Here is a 19937-nt window from a genome sequence, read left to right on the forward strand (position 1 = left end):
CTAATTCCTCTTTTTGCTGGAAAGAAATCATTTGCCACTCCATTAATTAGGATAGAGAAATGCACCGAACTAAGACAGCCTTTGATCCATTTTCTCCATCTTTCTTCCAAACCACTTTTCTCTAACAAACATAAGAGGAAAGGCCAGTCCTCCATATCACATGCCTTCTCCAAGTCCAATTTACAGATAATGCCCTGCCCTCCCTGCTTTGTTATTGATGCCACACACTCATTTGCAATTACGATTTGGTCCACAATTTGTCTTCCTGCAACAAAGGCCCCTTGGTTTTGGGAAATGACCAAGGGTAAAGCATCCTCTAGCCTTTCGGCCAACACTTTTGCAATGGTTTTGTAAAGGCTACCAATAAGACTTATAGGTCTGTAATCCTTGGGGGTTCTAGCATATTTTTTCCTAGGAATTAATGCTAGGAAAGTAGCATTTGCTCCCGGTGAGATTTTCCCTCTATGATGAAATTCTGTGAATACAGCCATTAAGTTATCCTTATGATTTCCCAACAATCCTGATAGAAAGCTATTGAGAAACCATCAGGCCCCGGGGCTTTTGACCTTTCTATATTGAAGACTACTTCATGGACCTCATCCTCACTGATGGCTCTTAATGCAGCTTTATGAGCCAGCACTTTGTCCCAACTCAAGTCCCCGAAATCAATAGATCTTTCGTCTAGGGTGGCAAAGATAGATATAAAATGATCCACAAAGCACTTTTCAATTTCCTTCTTTGAATTTAAAATCCGACCTTCACTCACCACACTTGAGATAATACATGTTTGGCAGCACCCAATCTCTGCCATCACTTACATTCCTTGCTTTTATTGAAACAAATAATTGGCCAAGCAATTCTTCTTGGCAATCCACTTCCTCATTCTTCCAAATTGTTAGTATTCCCCCTGAGGCACCCCATGATTGGGCAAAGGGCCAACTTAGTCATCTACTACTACAAATGCTTCTTATCCATCGCCCATCCACATCTTGAAGTTTTGTTTCTTGCAACATCACAATATCTGGTCTTTCTTTCCTCAGCACATTCCTAATCACTCTCCTTTTTTTAGTATCCAAGACCTCTCACGTTCCAACAAATAATCTTTATTTGATTCAGTTTTAGGTGGCCCTATCCCAAACCCCGACTACTAGTCTTCCCTCATTTTCTCCCTTTTCTGGTTTTCTACCTTACCATATGAGACTCCGCTAGCTAATTTCTCCACTTTGCTCAATTTTCTCTTCCTTTTTTTTTTTTCTCCTCTCCCACCTTCTTCCTAAGATAGACTTTCATCTTGGAAGGTTCTTTTCTTGAATTCTTTTGTTTCTGTCTCTTCATCTGTGACAATTCCTTGCTCTCATCATCTTTCCCCCCATTACTATCTTCTTTTTCTTTTTCTACCAAATCTGGTATGTTCCCCTGCCCCTCCCTTGTTACCTCATTTTTTTCCTCCAGATCGACTAAGGTTTCAAGGTTTCCTAGGATCGGTTTCATTAACTCCTCTTCCCTAGTTACCATTCCCCTTCTATTTCTGTTACACTCGTGTCAATGGCAACACCCGACACAAATTCAGTGGTTGGGCTTGCATTACCACAAACAGGAGCATTAGAGTAGGGTTCAACAGAAGGTGTAACTGTAAGAGGAGAAAGAGGATTTGACAGTGAGACAGGCAAAGAGGGGGAAGGGATAGAAACTCTCTGGTTTGAGTTGCATAAATCCATCCAAAAAATTCTTTGCTAGGTCGATCTCCATTTCAGAAACATCCCAAACAGCTGAAGGAATCTATTCCTCAGGTGCGTTTTTGTTCGGCCTAGGGTGGGTGCCCAAAGACTCATTATAGTGATACTACTTTTGATTCTCTTTTGTTTTTATAGTCTTTGCGTCTTGAGATGCTTCTGTAACACCCCCAAAAAACACTATGGATTCATCAACCTCCCTTTGCAATTGTTCCAGATCTTTAGTTCCAAATTGTTCTTCAAAGAGCAAATCAGTCCCAAAGAAATCTGAGTTTTCCACCCTACAAGCTTTCATTGACTCAAGGCTGCCTACACTAGGAGGCTGATCGATTTCAACATCTTCGATATCTCTGAGATCTTCCCAATCTGTGTATTCCTCTGAGTCCTCCCACTGAGATTCCCTGTTGTATCTTGGATTGGGCTTCTTTGGTGTCGTTGAGTTCCCAACGCTAATACACTGCCACTTCCAACCTTTTTGCTGTGGATTGGGGGATTTTTTCGCTGAGGGAGAGGAGATGAGAGCCATTCCAGTTGCAGTGGCAACTGAAGGGTCGAGGGGATTGCGAAACTGGATTGAAGGGGACAGTGATAGACAAATTATCGTCCCCTAAAGAATGACCCGGCTCCATTCCATGAGTTTTTGAGTTCTCACGTGATTCATTCTGGGTTCGGTGATGATCAGCTCAGGGACTAAGTTAGAGGGTCGGATATCTGGTTCAACGGTCTGGTTTGAACCCCCCATATTGGAATTCGATTTTAGCGCCTCCAGGTAGGATTTATTTTGGATTTTTCGATCAGATTCAAAAAAATTTGAAACCTTTTCTTTAAAAGGGAACTGGTCCAATCTTCTATCTTCACCTGAAGTTTCAGTTTCTTGACTTTTCAATTTGCTTTGACCCTTTTGACCATCCACCCAACTGTCCATGTCATCATCTTCTCCAGTCTTCGACTTAGGGTTCTAGAGCTCTGCTTCTCTGTTTGTCGCTAACCAGAACATCCTCCAGCTATCATCTGCAAAAATTTCCAGTCTGAGGATTTTTTTTCCGCCTTTGTTCCAACCACTTTTAACTTTGCTGCTCGAAGGTCTTGCACACAGTATGGTTCCAAAACTCCACTGCAGATTGCTGCGATTCTGTGGAACAGTTAGGTCTTCTTACCCTTGAAGTTTTTTACTCTATTCAATTGGGGTGGGGTGGGGGTTGAGTGCTTTCAAAGAAGAGGAACTGAGTAACTGATGCACTCATGCACATGGTTTTTATCTATTCTTGACCAATCCTTAGAGGAAGGCTGAGAGGTTGAAAAGGAGGACCGGAATTACTCCTTTTATAATCTTGAGGCTTATGAAAGAATGGAAAAAACTTTTGAAGGAAACAGGATATAATGGAAAAATTATTGCTGGTATAGGATCTCTTATTGTAGACAGGTTTATGCAGCATCCTGAATTTGAAGAAGTCAATAGGTCCTCTTTTTGGTTCAGATCTATGGTCTGATTTATTTTTATGATGCATAGGGACTTGAATATGTTGTATGTCCCCAATAGTTAGATGCTTTTCTTTTGTTTGTACTTATATACTTATTTGTGCTCTAGTTTAATCCTTCTCTCCCTATGCGTTATCTTGTATTTTGATGGCATCCATGAGATGGAAGAAGGTGGTTTTGAGCCTTCTATGAGATGGAGGAAGGAGATTACAATAGAAGAAACAATTTCTGTCCGAGGAGACGAAAAATAAAGGAAGTGTCATTTTGAAGGTAAGAATGATAAAGAGAGCAATGGTACTGTTGGTGGGATATTCAATAGACTGGTCCAAGGGTTTTATGGATGTTGAACTTTTCTCCATGAAGACACCAGAATGGAACAATGTGTGGGGATTGGAAGGTAAGAAATATGTAGTGGAGAGTTAGAGTAGAATAAACAATAGAGGACGGTTCTTAATGCTTATTGAATACTTTTGTAACAATAAAAGGCAACTTGTATGCAGTCTATGCATACTTGAAGGTAGGAAGGGTGAGAGATGGACATACTAGGTTCTTCCATGATTTGGCAAATCGAAGAGCAAGAATTTAGTGGCCAAACTAGAGTTAGATGGACATGTGATTACCAACCAGTAAGAAATTGTTAAATTATTTATGGATCATTTCAAATCTATATTTATAAAAACTTTAAAATACCCATTATAGTGCAACATACCTGCTACACCCATGATATATTGCAAGATCATCGAGAGCACTCAACGCAACAATGCCCGTTTTTCTAATCAACACAAACAACACAACTTTTTGGTCCAAACTCTTGCTCTTTCCTTTCTCCTTGGAATTTGAAAAACTGCAAGAAGTGATTATTCCAGTTGAAAACCAGTGAGTTCGACTTCTCTGATCAATTAAGCAAAATGGGTATTGAATATTATTAGTTACCAAATCCGTTTCTTTTCTTTGTGGAATAGCAGTTGAATTATCTTCTCTTCTTTTACAGTACAAAAGTTAAGCTTACCTCATATAAAACACTAGTGGAGATTATTTTGGTAAAAAAAAGACTAAAAAATTTCATTTCCCTCATCAACTAAACATATTGGCATTTTCAGCACACAAATGGATGTCCTATGTGATCTTTTCAGGATTTGCCTTTGTTATTTATGGCCTTCATAACATGAGTGTTTATTTGTTTGTTTTCTTTACCTCAGGAAATGGCAATAAAGATGGACTTTTCTCTGTTCTTCTTAGGGATTATAATGCACATGCTGCTGCTTCTTGTATGAACCGTATTGCAAAATTAAGGTATATTTCTAGGATCTTTTGGTGATAATTTTGTGTTCAGTTAGCATTGATGTATGCCGAATTATACTTTGTTGATGGAACTTAATGTACTTATTTGTAAATGAAAGCTGAAATGCTGTAGCTGAAGCAGTAGAAGAGAGGAGAAGACCAAGAGATACTGAGAATGTCGAACTGAATGACCTAGTCGACAATACTATTATTTATATTAGAGTACAGTACAATGTTACAGGAAATGACTGGAATGCCCCTGATTAGTGATGGGACACCCAGACAATTTAAAACACTAAACAAACTTAGGCCCATTAACACTTGCCCAATACATAACAACTTAAACTCAAATACAGGCTAATAAGAACTCTTATCAGCCGAACCATCAATAGATGAAAACCTTCAACCTAACATTCCCCCTCATGCTAAGCATGGATGTCAATCATGTTTAGCTTGCCAAGAAGGCCCATGAACTTTGCTGCAGCCAACCCTTTAGTCAATACATCTGAAATTTGCATCTCAGATGGAGTATAAGGAATGCGGAGTTCTCCCGAGACTATTCTCTCTCTAACAAAATGTTGATCAATCTCAATATGTTTTGTCCTGTCGTGTTGCATAGGGTTATTTGCAATGTTGATGGCAGCCTTGTTGTCACAATACAATCTAGGAGGACCCTCAACTTTAATGCCAAGCTCATTAAGAAGGGTCTTGGGCCAAAGGAGTTCAACAACCCCGTGAGCCATAGCTCGATATTCTGCTTCCGCACTTGATCTAGCAACTACATTTTGCTTCTTACTGTGCCATGTGACCAGGTTTCCTCCCACAAATGTACAATATCCTGAAGTTGATTTTCTGTCTCCAACAGAACCAACCCAATCTGCATTAGTATAAGCTTCAATTTCAATTCTATTGTTTTTCCTGAATAGAACTCCCTTTCCTGGGCAAGTCTTCAAGTGCCTGAGAATCCTTTCAACTGCTTTCATATGAGGGATCTTTGGAGAGTGCATGAATTGACTGACAACATGCACAACATAAGCAATATCTGGCCGAGTGAGAGATAAGTATATCAGCTTCCCTACCAATTTTTGGATCTCTCTCTATCACAGTAGTCCTCCCCCTACTGATTCCTGTAGGCCATGATTTTGTTCTATTGGAGTATCTGCTGGCCTATACCCTATCATGCTTGTTTCCTCTAGGAGGTCAAGAACATACTTCCGCTGACATATGTAGATTCTTTCTCTTGACCTAGCAACTTCAATCCCAAGAATATCTCAAATGGCCCAAGCCTTTGATCTCAAATTCCGAAGCTAAAAACTCCTTCAATCTTTTTATCTCTTCCAAGTCATTCCCGGTAACCACCATATCATCCACATAAACAATGAGTGCCATAAGTTTGCTATCCTGTCTCCTTATGAACAAGGTATGGTCTGCACTGCTCTGAGTGTACCCCACTTTCTTCATGGCCACACAAAGCCTCTCAAACCATGCACGAGGAAACTGCTTCAAACCATATAATGCTTTCCTCAGTTTACAAACCTTTCTACCAAAGTCATAGCCTGGTGGAGGTTCCATAAATACCTCTTCATGAAGGTCACCATTTAGGAACCTTGGTGGAGGTTCCAACTGGTTTTTATAGTTATGTGGCCAAAAGAAAGGTATGTAGATTAAATATGTCTTTATATGGTTTGGGGCAATCACCTAGAGCTTGGTTTGATAGGTTTAGGAGTGCGTTGACTATATTTAGCTATACTCAAAATCAATGTGGTCGTACTTTGTTTGAAGAGAAGGGGATCAATAGTGTCGGTGTTGATAGTGTATGTGGATGATATTGTAGTCATAGGAAATGACCTGAGTGAGATTGATACCTTGAAAACGAACCTACACCAGGAGTTTGAGATTAAGGATCTTGGGGAGCTGAAGTATTTTTTGAGCATTGAGGTGGTAAGGTTGAAGCATGAGATTTTCATTTCACAGAGGAAGTATGTTTTGGACCTACTATAAGAGACAAGAAAATTTGGGGCAATGCTAGCTGATACTATGTGGATGATATTGTAGTCATAGGAAATGACCTGAGTGAGATTGATACCTTGAAAACGAACCTACACCAGGAGTTTGAGATTAAGGATCTTGGGGAGCTGAAGTATTTTTTGAGCATTGAGGTGGTAAGGTTGAAGCATGAGATCTTCATTTCACAGAGGAAGTATGTTTTGGACCTACTATAAGAGACAAGAAAACTTGGGGCAATGCTAGCTGATACACCTATTGATCAAAACCACAAAATGAATTCTTCAGATGGTGAGCTAGTGAAGGATGTTGGAAGGTATCAAAAGATTGGTGGGCTGATTGCTATACCTATGCATGACACAACTGGATATCTCTTATACAGTTAGTGTGGTAAGTCAGTATATGCATGCCCCATGAGTTCAGCACTAGGAGGCTATTGACAGGATACTTGCCTATCTGAAGGAACACCTAGGTAGAGGCATACTATTTGCTGACCATGGACATTTGATGTTAGAAGCTTACATAGATGCTGATTGGGCTGGGTGCCTAGATGATAGGAGATCTACATCTGGAATTTGCACACTTGTTGGAGGTAATCTGATTTCATGGAAGAGTAAAAACAAGTATTTATAGCAAAGGCAAGTGCTGCAATGTTATGGAACATAGTGTTTCGAGGCTTCTCTGGGTTCGGTCAATGTTAGAGAGATTGAAGTTGAGGCAAAAGAACCTATGATACTAAATTGTGATAACTATGCAGCATTTAAGATTGCCCATAATCTAGTTCAGTTTGATAGGACGGAGCATATAGAATAATAGAAGTGGATAGACATGTTATAAGGGAAAGGGCGACATCTGGAGAAGTGTGCCTACCATATGTTGCATCTGACTTACAACTAGCCGATGTTCCCACAAAAGGTGTTGCAATAAACATGCTTGAGTATATAAGATAATGAAAGGGGTGGCCAGATCTATTTTTTGGCATTCTCCCATTCTTTTCAATTTCTCTCCTCTTTTTTTTTTTTTTGATCAATAACTTCATTTTCATTAAATTAAGAGAATAGAGGGAAAGGAATACAAAGGGAGATAAAATAACTTAGCTCCCCAAAAATCAGAAAACTCAGGGAAAGCAAAGAAAATTAAAAACTAGCCCAGAAAATAGCCTCCCTATTCACTCCTTGCTTGGCCAACCAGGTTTCAAATCAGATTGCAGCTTTACACTTTCTACTCGTGTAAAGTGGTGCATTTTGGTTAGGTGCCTGGTGTAGTCACTATTTCCAAACTGAAACTCTAACATATCAATTTTTGCAAGCATTGAACTTGTTACACTATTTTATGATTGTTTATCTGTAGGTCATCTCTTTATTCCTGAGTGGTTATGATAATTATCGTATTTTTTCTTGGAGAACCATTTTTCCTGTTAAAATTTCTCTAATTTAACCATAGTGTTGTATTATTTACAGTGCTCGGTGGATAGGGAATCATGGGTTCTCAATTGGCATTGATGATGTCCAACCAGGAGAACTTCTCAAAGATAAGAAAAAAGAAACAATTGAGGATGGGTATAAAGCTTGTGATGAGTTAATACATTCCTACAACAAAGGCAATCTTGAACTTGAACCTGGCTGTGATGCTGCTCAAACATTGGAAGCACAAATAACTCGCAAATTGAATGAAATTCGAGAAGAAACTGCAGCGGTAGGGGGTTCTTTATTGATTGTGTTTGCTTAATATTTAATCAATCAGCAATTATTACTAATAAATTTTTTTTGTTGTAAATCTTGCTCAGTTTGAATACAGTTGTAATGATGATTGAACTTCTGTTCTGCCTCCCTCCCTCCTCTTTTTGCCTTTTTTTTACTTTGCAAGTGAGTAAGCATGAAAATGTTTGTCATGGGAGATTAATGGAACGATTTGCTAAAAAATGACCTATGATTTGATGCTACTAAATGCCTTTATAAAAGGGCAGAAATCTTTCTTTCTAGATATTGGCTTGTGCTGGTAAGTTATATTTCAAATGATTTATGGCATTATATTCCCTGGGTCACCTTGTAAATGGTAGGTTGTAATGTATTTATTGCTTCATAGTCTGCCACCGCCTATGGTTTTGGTTGGTTGGAAGAAATGTAAATAGATTGAGCATTGGCTTCTGAATTGATCTAATTTATAGAGTTGATTTAAACAACTTTTTGATGGTTTTAGTAAACATATGTTTTTGAATTATGCTGAAACCCTGGTATTTATGCAAGTTTAGTCCTACAAATGCCAATAGTTAAACTAAATAAGAGAGGCTAGATCATTGGCATTCAGGATGAACGGTTCATTTTGATGGGTCTCTGGATCAGCAGAACTGGAGCACTTCTAGATAGCTTAGATAGTGAGGTTGTAGATCTGGGAATTTGATGCAGAGGCATGGTCCTTAGGATAGGCATGGCTTCAGGTTGGAAAGCAGATTCTGGTGGGGGAGGACAGAGTCGATGCTCCTGGATTGAAGGTTATGAGGAATCCGGGGTGTGGGAGCTGAAGTTGAAGAATGTGGGCCTGATGATCTCAGGATCAACAATGTTTATATGATGATAAATCTATTACCCTAGAGCAGTTGGTGGAATGTGAGATCCAAGTAGAAAATAGAAAAGCATTCGGCGTTTTCTTTTTGAGTGTGGAGGAGTTTGCCAGGGTGATATTTTCAGTGTCTGGAAGATAGGGATGGAGAGATGTATATCCAGAGGGAATTCGAGAGTTCCAGAGGGGAAGTTCTATCAGTGACTAGAGAAAGAGAGAGGAAGAAAAATCTCTGCAATCTCACTAGTAGTTCCAAAGTGGAATTTGAGAGTTCCAAAGGGGAAGTTCTATCAGTGACCAGAGAATAAATCTCTGCAATCCAAATGAACTTGCAGGTTGACAAGGAGAATGGGGGAAAAGGGAGGGTGGCAGGAGCAGAAAGCAAGCAACTTAAGTTTTGGTTTTGTATTTTTGTGTTGTTGGGATGTTGGTTATATGTTTTGGTTTTAGGTTGGGTCCTTAATGGGGCCCTTTCTTTTTGCCTGATTTATTATTTTTCCCATTTGTAAATGTTAAAACTTTACCATAAAGAAAAGAGGGGAAAAACAGGTTCATGTTGTGGATCTAGGGAAAGACTGCTTCCATTTGTTTGTTGATTCTGGGTTGCCAGTTCCTTTTTTCCTTTTTCAAGGTTGATTGCAACTCACCTATGTCCCTTTCAGATGATACAGCAATGGCCTAGAATAGAAGGATAATTTAATGGAAGGTAACCCCCTTTGTTAGTGTTTTGGTCTTGTGGAAGAAAAGGAGTGGGGTGATCTTTGAGGCTGAAGCAGAACGAATCTACGGGGTATATCTACATCTACATACATTTTACACTGGGAAATAATGATGAAAATGCAAAGATAGGAAGAGACATGTAAGGGTGGATTCCACATGCAACATGTAAAATAACCAAAATACCCCTACTATTTTGGTAATAAAAAGGTACACCCAAAGATTACTAAAGAGTAGTAGGTCTCCTCTACATAATTTTATCGACTGAATGGACATCAGTGTCTTGGATAATAAGGAAAAGAAAAGAAGGAAAAACCTTTCACTAATCAAAGTTTGTTACTTTATACAGATGGCATTAATTGGGTAATGGTCTATGTGTAAAACATGGGAGTGAAGAGATAACTACCATTTTAGTTGATTCCACATCTCTTCACTGATATTCAAGTGATGATCAGTCCTATCATCTCCAGTGACCACGACAATCTTCCATATGACAAGAGAGATCATGTGGGAAATAACTCTAACTGGCCCCTTTATCTTTTGCCTCTGCGTGCTAAATCTAATTTATACTCCAATTTTTTTAGTTATTTTGATAAGAAGTTAGTTATACACACTTTACACCTCTACAATAATGGCTATCCTTTTTTTAATTAATTTCCTCCTTAAGAACGAATCAGTTATTAACAAATCTACTTTATTAGTAATTGGGGTGCATTGCACTCTGGCACAATATTACTTTTCTTTATTTTTCTTTGCTTATCAGGTTTGCATGCAAGAGCTTCATTGGAGGAATAGCCCTTTGATTATGTCACAGTGCGGATCGAAAGGTTCTCCTATCAATATTAGTCAGATGATTGCATGTGTCGGTCAGCAGTCAGTTGGGGGTCGCCGTGCTCCTAATGGATTTATAGATCGAAGTCTTCCTCACTTCCCTAGAAAATCAAAAACACCTGCTGTAAGTTAAATGTGTTGTATATTTCTTTCTATTTCAAATTTCACTCATGCTTGTGAAGTACATACTCACGTGCACCTTTTCATGATACTTCGATTTAGTCATAGCCTAGGAATCTCAGAAGATAAAAGATATGTTATATTACCAGTTCTTATCTTTTTGATTGGTAGATTGAAAACTCTATTAAACTAGAAAAAATGTTGACGTGTGGTATGGAAGTTGTCCACCTACAAACCATCATCAAAATCATCTAAGCCTTGTCCCAACTTTATAGGATCAGCTACATGAATGCTGTTCTGTATTCTATCCTGTTTAGTTGACATATGCAATGTTAAACACCATCCACTTGAAAAAGTGGTCCACCTACAGACCACCTAAAATAGAAAGATTTTCATCAGGTAGAAAATTACAATGTAAACCCATCTCCCGACAAATAATAAAACAAAGAAGTATCAAGTGCCTCAATGCCTCTTAATCTCCTCTAAATGGCTGTTGAAGTCAATTATTATAGTGTCATTGAATTATTTCGATATTATCAATTAGTCTAAAATGAACAAGTATCCTTTTTTGATATTCAGTGAACAAGTGGTCTTGATTTGGCCCAAATGCCCCTCATGTCATACCACCTGCCCAGGCCTGTATTGCTCGGTCTGGCCTGGCCCATGTATATATAGTTTTGAATATATACTTAGACTTAAAAATTTCTATCTTTTCAAAAAAATAGTTTTTTTTTTTTTATATTACTTTTGCAGATAAGCCCTGATGCTTGGCTTGGACCCGGACATATATTATCAGGCCCTGGGTGCAGGCGAGGTCAGGCCTGAGAAACTCTAAGTGCTCTTCCTAAAATTCCAATAACCATGATTCCTTGGGGTTCCCCATGCTACACTCATTTAGAGTTTAACTTGATAAAATTAGGAGGCTGGGGGGGGGGGGGGGGAGGGACCATTCCACATGAATAATGTTTCTCACCGTGGTTGAGGCCATGGTATTTTATCATATTTATAATAATATTATTTTTTTGAGCATATTGGAAAGCAATCTGAAGTTTTTATCCAATTACCATTTTAATTGTTATGCTTTCAATTACCGCATCGAAGGCTTGGCTCTTTCTTTAAAATTCTTTGCATTTGTTCCATCTCATAGTAATGAAAACCATTTCTATCCACCTGCATTCAAAGGGAAAGAAGAATTAGCAAAACAAAAAATCCCCATACACTACGTAGGATCCAGCAACAAGTATTAATAAGGAAATAAAAAAGAGAAAATAGTAGACGAAGCAAGAATATTTGGCTCCATTTATAGGAACAATAAAACACAAATAAATTCCTACTAGACTTGAACTCCTACTTGTATGCAGACTTCAACAATTAGACTCTAACTAGGACAAAAGTTTATTATAAATAGTCAACTAATCTAAGCCAAGAGCTTGTGGTTTGAGGAGTTCAGAACCAAAAGTAAGATTATTGTGAAGATTAGGGAGAATGGTTTGGCAATGGTGCTACTTGCAAATCACACCAGCACTAATTCTGAAAATTAGGACAAAGAAGAGAAGAGAATGGAAGAAAGGGGAAAAGGAAGAGAGTTAATCAATCCTCACTCTGCCCCTCTATTTGATTAAATATGTGCTGAATAAGTATCAAGGCCCTAGTTGGGCGTCTGTCTCAAAGAACATAAAAAAGAATAAGTATCAAGGCCCATAAAGAAGGCCCACTACAAATCTATGTTAGGGTCTTAAGAATGCAAGGTGTTTTACATCACATTAGCTATTTGAAGTAATACATTTCATTTCAATACTGTTGGATAACTGCCCAACTTAGATCCTCTTCGAGGGAGGATAACCTCCAGAAAGGGGAAAGTGAGAGTGAAAAGAGAAAGAGATCAAATCTTCTTATTATTCCTTTATTGTAAGTACACCTCTGTATTTTTATTCAATCATGCCTTTAATGTAACTGATTTACAACAGAATTATAACAGCTTGTGAACTTGTTTGATTCGGTTAACTCCAGCTGTCTTTGTACTGTCTTCCTTATGCTGAGGTGGCCTTCTTCTCCTTCTAGAATATACTTGTAGTTCCTGCCCCCTTGTGCCTCTAACAAATACACTTTATATGTTATGTTTATTTATTTTAATTTTACATAATGGGTTTTTTAAGATATTTATTTTAAATTAAAGTTTATATTTTTATTTATATTATAATTAGTGTATCTTTTTAATTTTTTGCATTTTTTGAAAATTTGGGCATTGTTTTTGCATTTTTTGAAAATTTGCACCTTGTGCCTCGAGACAAGAGCTTTGGTGAAAATTTGCACCTTGTGCCTCAAAATATTCATTAACATTGTTTGATTGGAATATTTTTATACGGGTATCAAATTAGGTGAGTATAATATATTCATGTAACTTTTGCACAAGTTTAGGTACCTCAACACGAGAGTGCTTAAGATAGATTAGGTATACCATGAAAAGTCATCAATAAACAGAATGAAATATTTATAGCCATCCATACAAGGCAAATGGTAGGGCCTCCACACATCAGAGTGAACAATATTAAAAGGAATAGTAGATCTTTTTTTACTTGTAGGATAAGAGTTCTTACAATGCTTTGAGAACTCGCAAGACTCACAATGTAGACCCAACATATTTATACCTTTAAATAATGTTTGAAATATTAGATTCAATGAAGAAAAAGACAAATGACCCAAAGATAATGATATAACATAATGTAACTAGTTGAGTCTAAAACAAAGGTTGTTCTTTGAGGCTGTATTTGCCTCTACTTAGACATGTCTAACAGGTATATCCCATTCGCCCCATGCCCACTCTCGATCACATTTCGAGATTTCATGTCCTGAAAAATACAATTAGAAGGGAAAAAGGTTACACTACAATATTAAGCTTAGGTACACCTTTTGAGATTTCATGTCTCCCTTGTCTATGGTAGGGGCAAAAGAGTCATTTGCAAGGGATATTTTGTCTCGACTAAATAGAAGTTGGTAGGTAGTGAATAAATGTAAACCATTGGTCATATGTTGAAAAGCACTGGAGTCTATTATCCAAGGGATATTTTGATTACCTGAAATAGTAGCATGATTTGTAGTGTCATAAATACATGTATGCGGATAAGCAGAAGAGGAACTGGTCTCTGAAGGAGTAGTTGTTATAGCTGTAGATCCAAGTAAGTGATTGTTCGACCATATTCAGCCTTGGTGGCTGCAAGATGTTCCCCCACACAACAGTCTCCAGCAAGTCAATATTCTGCCAAAGAGATTTTAGCATGGAGTTAAACAATTAATTTCTTCTCCCCTTGTCTTAGATTGTTCACATCATTCTTTAGTTTGTAGGCTCTAGCAACATTCATTTTTGGGAATAGGTCTCCATGACACTATCCTACACCTCGTTCACACTATCCATCCACAGGTAGTGTTGTCTAATATGAGGTTGCATGGAATTTACTAACCAGCCTACTATTGTGTAATTTTCCTACATCCACTATTCATAGGTAGGGTCATCTTTGTAGGTTTCTTCTTGCTCCTAGTGATGTACTCTCATTTCCCTCTACTGCATACTTGAATCTTTATAGTCTGAGACCATGGCAAATAATTTGTTCCATCCAACTTACTGTGGTTACTACTCCTAGCAGTGTTTTCCTAGACCCTCCATGCCATACCCAAAGCATGTGGGATATTTTTTTCTCACCTCCAATTTGCTTTATTGACTGGACGAAAGCCAATGAAAATCAAAATAAGACACTACTAATCAAGAATCACTGACTTGAAGCTAAAAGTGCTCCTCAACCACCCAAAACTAGGGTTTTATAGGACCAGCAACTCGTGGGAAGGAGAAAAAGTCCTGCCATCCTACCAGGGATTCCAAAACCCTTTCCAATTTGGATCGATCTCAAAGAGGATAAAAAAACTTCGCTTCAAGTCCCAAGCTGGGATGTATAAGCTACTAATCAATCATCCAATCAGTTCTCCATACACATTATGTATGGGCCTAAAAGAAGAAATTGAAGAAGATGGGAACCTGCTCTAATACTAAGTTTCAAATCACACCAGCACTATTTCTGAAAATTAGAATAAAAAAGAAAGAAAAGAAGAAAGAGGAGTTCCGAAAAAGATTAGAAGGAAGAGAAGAGAATGGAAGAAAGGGGAGGAGGAAGAGAGGTACTCGATCCTCTCTCTGTCTCTCTCTGTTCCTCTCTGTCCCTCTAAGAGAGCAGTGGAGTAGAAAAGGTTGGGTTGGGTTAATGAGTCAAGTTGGGCTGTGGAACTGGATCAAGACATTGTGTGTGATACTCTTAGTGCACATATGGGAGATAAGTCATTTGGTTCGATTGGGCCTTTTATGATGAAACCCAAAGATGACGGTAAGGGAGGGGCAATGATAGACATTACTTTTGGTCCATCATTTTCTTCTTCGATCAGAGCTTGATGGGTGGAAGTGGGACTTAATTCCGAAAAGAATTTCATAGCTGGTCTTCAAGGAGTGGAGGAGGATGAGAACAAAAGGGAAGTAGTTGAAGGGTTTGATGAGTCACTGGTTTGGTAAAGAAAACAAGGAAGGATCTGGTTTGGTCCTTGTAGACGAAAGGGAGGAAGATACGGAAAAATTAGAAGCAATGTTTTAAAATGTGGAGGCATGAAACAAGGTGTTCCACTACCTATAGGCAGTGTTGTTCAGAGCGTAAGAGGCATAAGCCTCCCGAACACAATGAGGCATAAGCCTCCTTTAGAGGAGGGGAATGGGGAGAAAGGAGGAGGTGACGGAGGAGGAAGGATGATCTCTTTTTTCTCTATTTTTAATAGAAATCTTTTTTACTTTTTCTTTCCCCTTCTCTTCTTTTTTCTCTTTCGTTCTTCTCTTTCTTTCTTTGTCTTTCCCTTCCCTTTCTTTTCCATTCCTTTCTGATAAAGTTCAGACCTTCACTAGAATTCTGTTAGAATTAGAGGAAGATTAGAGGAGATAGAAGAGTGAAGAAGAGAAGAGAAGAAATGAAAGGAGGAGAAAACTGGTTCGAACAAGAGAGAAAATTCACTCTCTCTAGTCGGCCAGGTTATATTTATATGTTTCTAGTAAATAAAACAAAAGACTATTATGTCCCTACTTTAAGTATGGGACACATCGCTTAACATAAACATTACCCATCAGCTTAAACATAAATAGAAAGACTAAACTAGCCCTATACAGTTGACACTAACACTCTCTCTCAAGCTAGTGAATATATATCATATAGTCCCCGCTTGTTACATATGTAGTCCACTCTTCCCCAACTCGACTTCCTATGTTAACATATGCAGTATCCAAAACTCCATTAAGCACCTTCTCTCTCTCAAAGTGACAACCAACTTCTATATGCTTTGTTCTCTCATGAAACACTGGATTAGAAGAGATGTGGACTGTAGTTCGGTTGTCACAATAAAGCTTCATTGGAGTGTCAGTCTAATATCCCATCTCTTGTAGAGGATTTTTCAACCACACTTCACAAGTGGTATGTGCCATGACTCTATATTTAGCTTCTGCACTGCTTTTTGCCACAACTGTCTACTTCTTACTTTTCCATGTTACCAAATTACCCCCAAGGAAAGTACAATAACCGTAGTGGACCTTCTATCAGATACAGAACCAGCCCAATCAGCATTGGTGTATCCTTCTATTTCAAGATTTCCTCTACTCTTGTATATCAAGCTACGACCAGGAGCTCCCTTCAAATACCTTATAATCCTTAGAACTGAATCCCAATTTGAAACCTGAGCTTTCTGCATAAACTGGCTCACCACATTAACTACAAATGAAATATATCTGGCCGAGTAATGGTTAGGTAGTTTAGCTTATCCACCAACTGCCTGTACCTTCCAGGATCTTCAAACTCTTCACCCATATCACTACTCAACTTGGTATTTGGTTCCATAGGTGTTTCAACCGGTTTGGAACCTAACAATCATGTCTCCTCCAACAAATCAAGAACATACTTCCTCTGGCACAAATTAATACCATTGATTAGACCTTGCTACTTCTATCCCCAAGAAATATTTTAATTTACCAAGGTCCTTTGTTTGAAAGTGCTCTTGCAGAAAGGTCTTTAGCCTATCAATCCCTAATCTATCGCTGCCAGTAATGACAATATCATCTACATATACCACTAGTAAGATCTTCCTAGCATGCGAATCATGGCTGAATACTGAGTGATCAACCTGACACTGTTTCATACAAACTTCTTTATCACTTCACTGAATCTACCAAACCACACACGAGGGGACCACTTAAGTCCATAAATGGCCTTCTCTAGTCTGTACACCTTACCATCCTCCCCCTGAGCAACAAACCACGATGGTTGCTCCATATAGACCTCCTCAAGGAGTTCACCTTGTAAAAAGGCATTCTTGATGTCAAATTGAAACAGAGGCCAATCATACATAGTAGCTAGAGATATCAAAACACAAACGGGACCAATTTTAGCAACAGGAGAGAATGTCTTTGTGTAGTCAATACCATATGTCTGGGAATAGCCTTTTGCAACCAATCAAGCTTTCCAGGAGGGAGCGTGGTGAGATCCCATGTGTGATTATGAGTTAAAGCTGAGAGTTCTTCTTCCTTTGCATGGCGCCACCCTGGAGAGGCAAGGGCTTCCTGGACATCTGTAGGGACCAAAATAGAAGACAATAGAGAAACAAATTGACGATGGGAAGTAGAAAGGTGAGATATAGAAACATAATTGGAGGAGCTAGTACATGTCATTGATCCGTATACACTTGGTGGATGGGTGGCCGTTCAATAGGAAGTTGCACTGGAGGTAGTCACAACCGGAACAAGTGGGATGGGGTCCTCAACATGAACTAGAAGAGGAGGGGGAGGTGAGGAAGAAGAAGAGACATCACTAGACCTAGGAAAAACAGAACAAATTATGAATGAAATTATACCCTTTCTAGGTTCGGGAATAGCCAAGGAAGATATACTTGGTGGGTTGTGCATCTAAATTGTCCACTCTAGGTCCAAGATTATGAAAAAAACATACGCACCCAAAAACCTTGGGAGTAAGTGGAAAAGGAGACAAGGTGGGAAACAAAGTGGTGAAAGGAGAATGACCTTCAAGGATGGGCGTGAGCATCCGGCTAATGAGGAAACAAGATGTAAGTACATGGAGTTTGATGGATAATGCCATGTTGTTCCAAATACTTTTAAAATGGTGTATAAAAGTATTCACGACCATTATCAAAACAAAGAATCTTAATGTGTACACCAAATTGGTTGCTAATTTTAGCATTAAATTTTTGGAAAATGGAAAACAATTCACTCCTTTCATTAGGTAAAGCCACGCGATCCTTGAATAATTATCAACAAAAATAACAAAGTATTTGTAACCATTGTATGACACTTTTATTTGGACCCCAAATATCTAAATGAACTAAAGAAAAAGGACTCGACATACGATTATCAACCCTAAGACTAAAAGGTACAAGATGATGTTTCCCCAACTGACACGACTTACAATTCAAAACAAAAGGACGACTCAACGACGGAATAAGTGACTTCAGTGCTTCAAGCAATGGATGACCAAGTCTACAATGCCACTAAAGAGGAGAAAGAGACGTTTGAAGAGCTGTTGACGAACCACCACCACCATCAAGATAATACAATCCACCAGCTTCATGCCCTCCACCAATCTTCATCCTCGTCTCGAGATCCTAAAAAACACAAGAAGAGGGGTAAAAGGTGATAGAGCAATTAAGAGACTTGGGTAGCTTACTAACAGACATAAGATTAAAACGTAATTTGGGAGCATACAAAAGTGAGGACAAGGATAAAGGGTCTATGCCAACATTACCAACACCACAAATGGAGGATGTGGAACCATTAGCAAGGGTAACAAAATGTGATGCGAAGCATTGTGAAAGGGAGGAAAACACAAAGCTCTAGAGTTGATAATCCAGGAGATGGGTTTGGATTCTAGACAATCCATAACTGAATGTGCAAGAGTAGTTGTATTCTGTTGAGAGGTGACCTAGATAAATTGCTCGTACTCATCACGTGGGACAGTCATCATCTCCTTCCTTAAGACATCCGTAGATGTAGAAGGCTTCTGATCATCTTGTTGGATATCTTGTCTTGAACTACCCTTCCATACCACAATTTGTACACCTCCTCGGGCCATTACTACGTCCTCTACCGCGAGCTCCCCCTGAATCTCAACCTTCAACATGTCCACCACCGCGACTATACATGGCTCCACTACTAACTCTACGACCGGGCTGAACTCCCCAAGCTCCACCTCTAACACCACGACCTCCCCCTCTCGTCACTGCAAAAGGCAAACCTGTTAGAGATATTATAATTCTCTGTGGGCCCAACAAAAATCCTCCAAAGACAGTCAAACACCTCTTCTATTTCAGCCCTACTAAAAATTTGGGCACATCTAGTTGTTCTCTCTGTTGTTGTTGAATCTTAACATCAGAAGTGAGGGGATGGTACACATTACGAAAGTTCCTCATGCTAGCATAGTACCCCTCAAGACTGGTTACCCTGTTGTAGATTAACGTACTCCTGAGTACAATTTCTTGGCATGGTCCCAAATCTCCTTGGCGGTATCTAGGAATATAAAATTCACACTGATCTTGGGTTCCATACTATTACATAACTAGGTCATAATCTGTACATCTTCTTGTTCCCAATCACTATACTCCTGAGAGTCAGCAGGAGGCTCTTACATGCTTCACTTTCTTCTTAGCTCTAAGAAAGACCTCTACAAATTTCGCCCAAGGCACATAATTCTCCCCATTCAACTTGATAGAAGTCATCTGAACATTTTGGTAGTCGGTGGGAACCATAACACTAGATTAGTGTTCACTACTGTCCCCCATATCTGACTTCATTTTTTTCGTATATCAAACTTCTAATTCACTTTTCACCACACTGCACACTAATAAAACCACCTACAGTCACAATTTTCAGCAATACCTGTCGCTGATTTCTTCACTTCAGCACCACAAAACTATCGCACAACTACCTGAATACATACCATAGCACTAGCAACTCACCAACCGCTCGTATTACACTGAAGCAAACATATGTCCCCACCTATTTGATCACTAAAAACCAACCTGACACTCGACTGTCCACTGCACCACCTGAAACAGCCCCCTTTGTACCATCAATTAGAGGGCTTCCTACAAACCACCACAAACACCCACTAAACCACTGACAGGAGGCCTGAA

The 19937-nt window shown here is 38.9% G+C and overlaps 1 protein-coding gene across 1 annotated transcript in view; it reads left to right on the plus strand.

The window, feature by feature from the left end:
- Positions 1 to 19937, plus strand: part of NRPC1 (nuclear RNA polymerase C1) — a 95009-nt gene that overhangs the window by 38221 nt on the left and 36851 nt on the right. Inside the window, exons 15-17 of the mRNA XM_088972286.1 lie at positions 4412 to 4505; positions 7958 to 8192; positions 10537 to 10728. Coding sequence (XP_088828412.1) covers positions 4412 to 4505; positions 7958 to 8192; positions 10537 to 10728 — 521 coding nt within the window. The remainder of the gene's footprint in view (positions 1 to 4411; positions 4506 to 7957; positions 8193 to 10536; positions 10729 to 19937) is intronic.

Source organism: Nelumbo lutea, chromosome 2 (genome assembly GCF_056320005.1).
Source record: "Nelumbo lutea isolate HS-2025 chromosome 2, American lotus-T2T, whole genome shotgun sequence".
Taxonomy (NCBI): Eukaryota; Viridiplantae; Streptophyta; class Magnoliopsida; order Proteales; family Nelumbonaceae; genus Nelumbo; species Nelumbo lutea.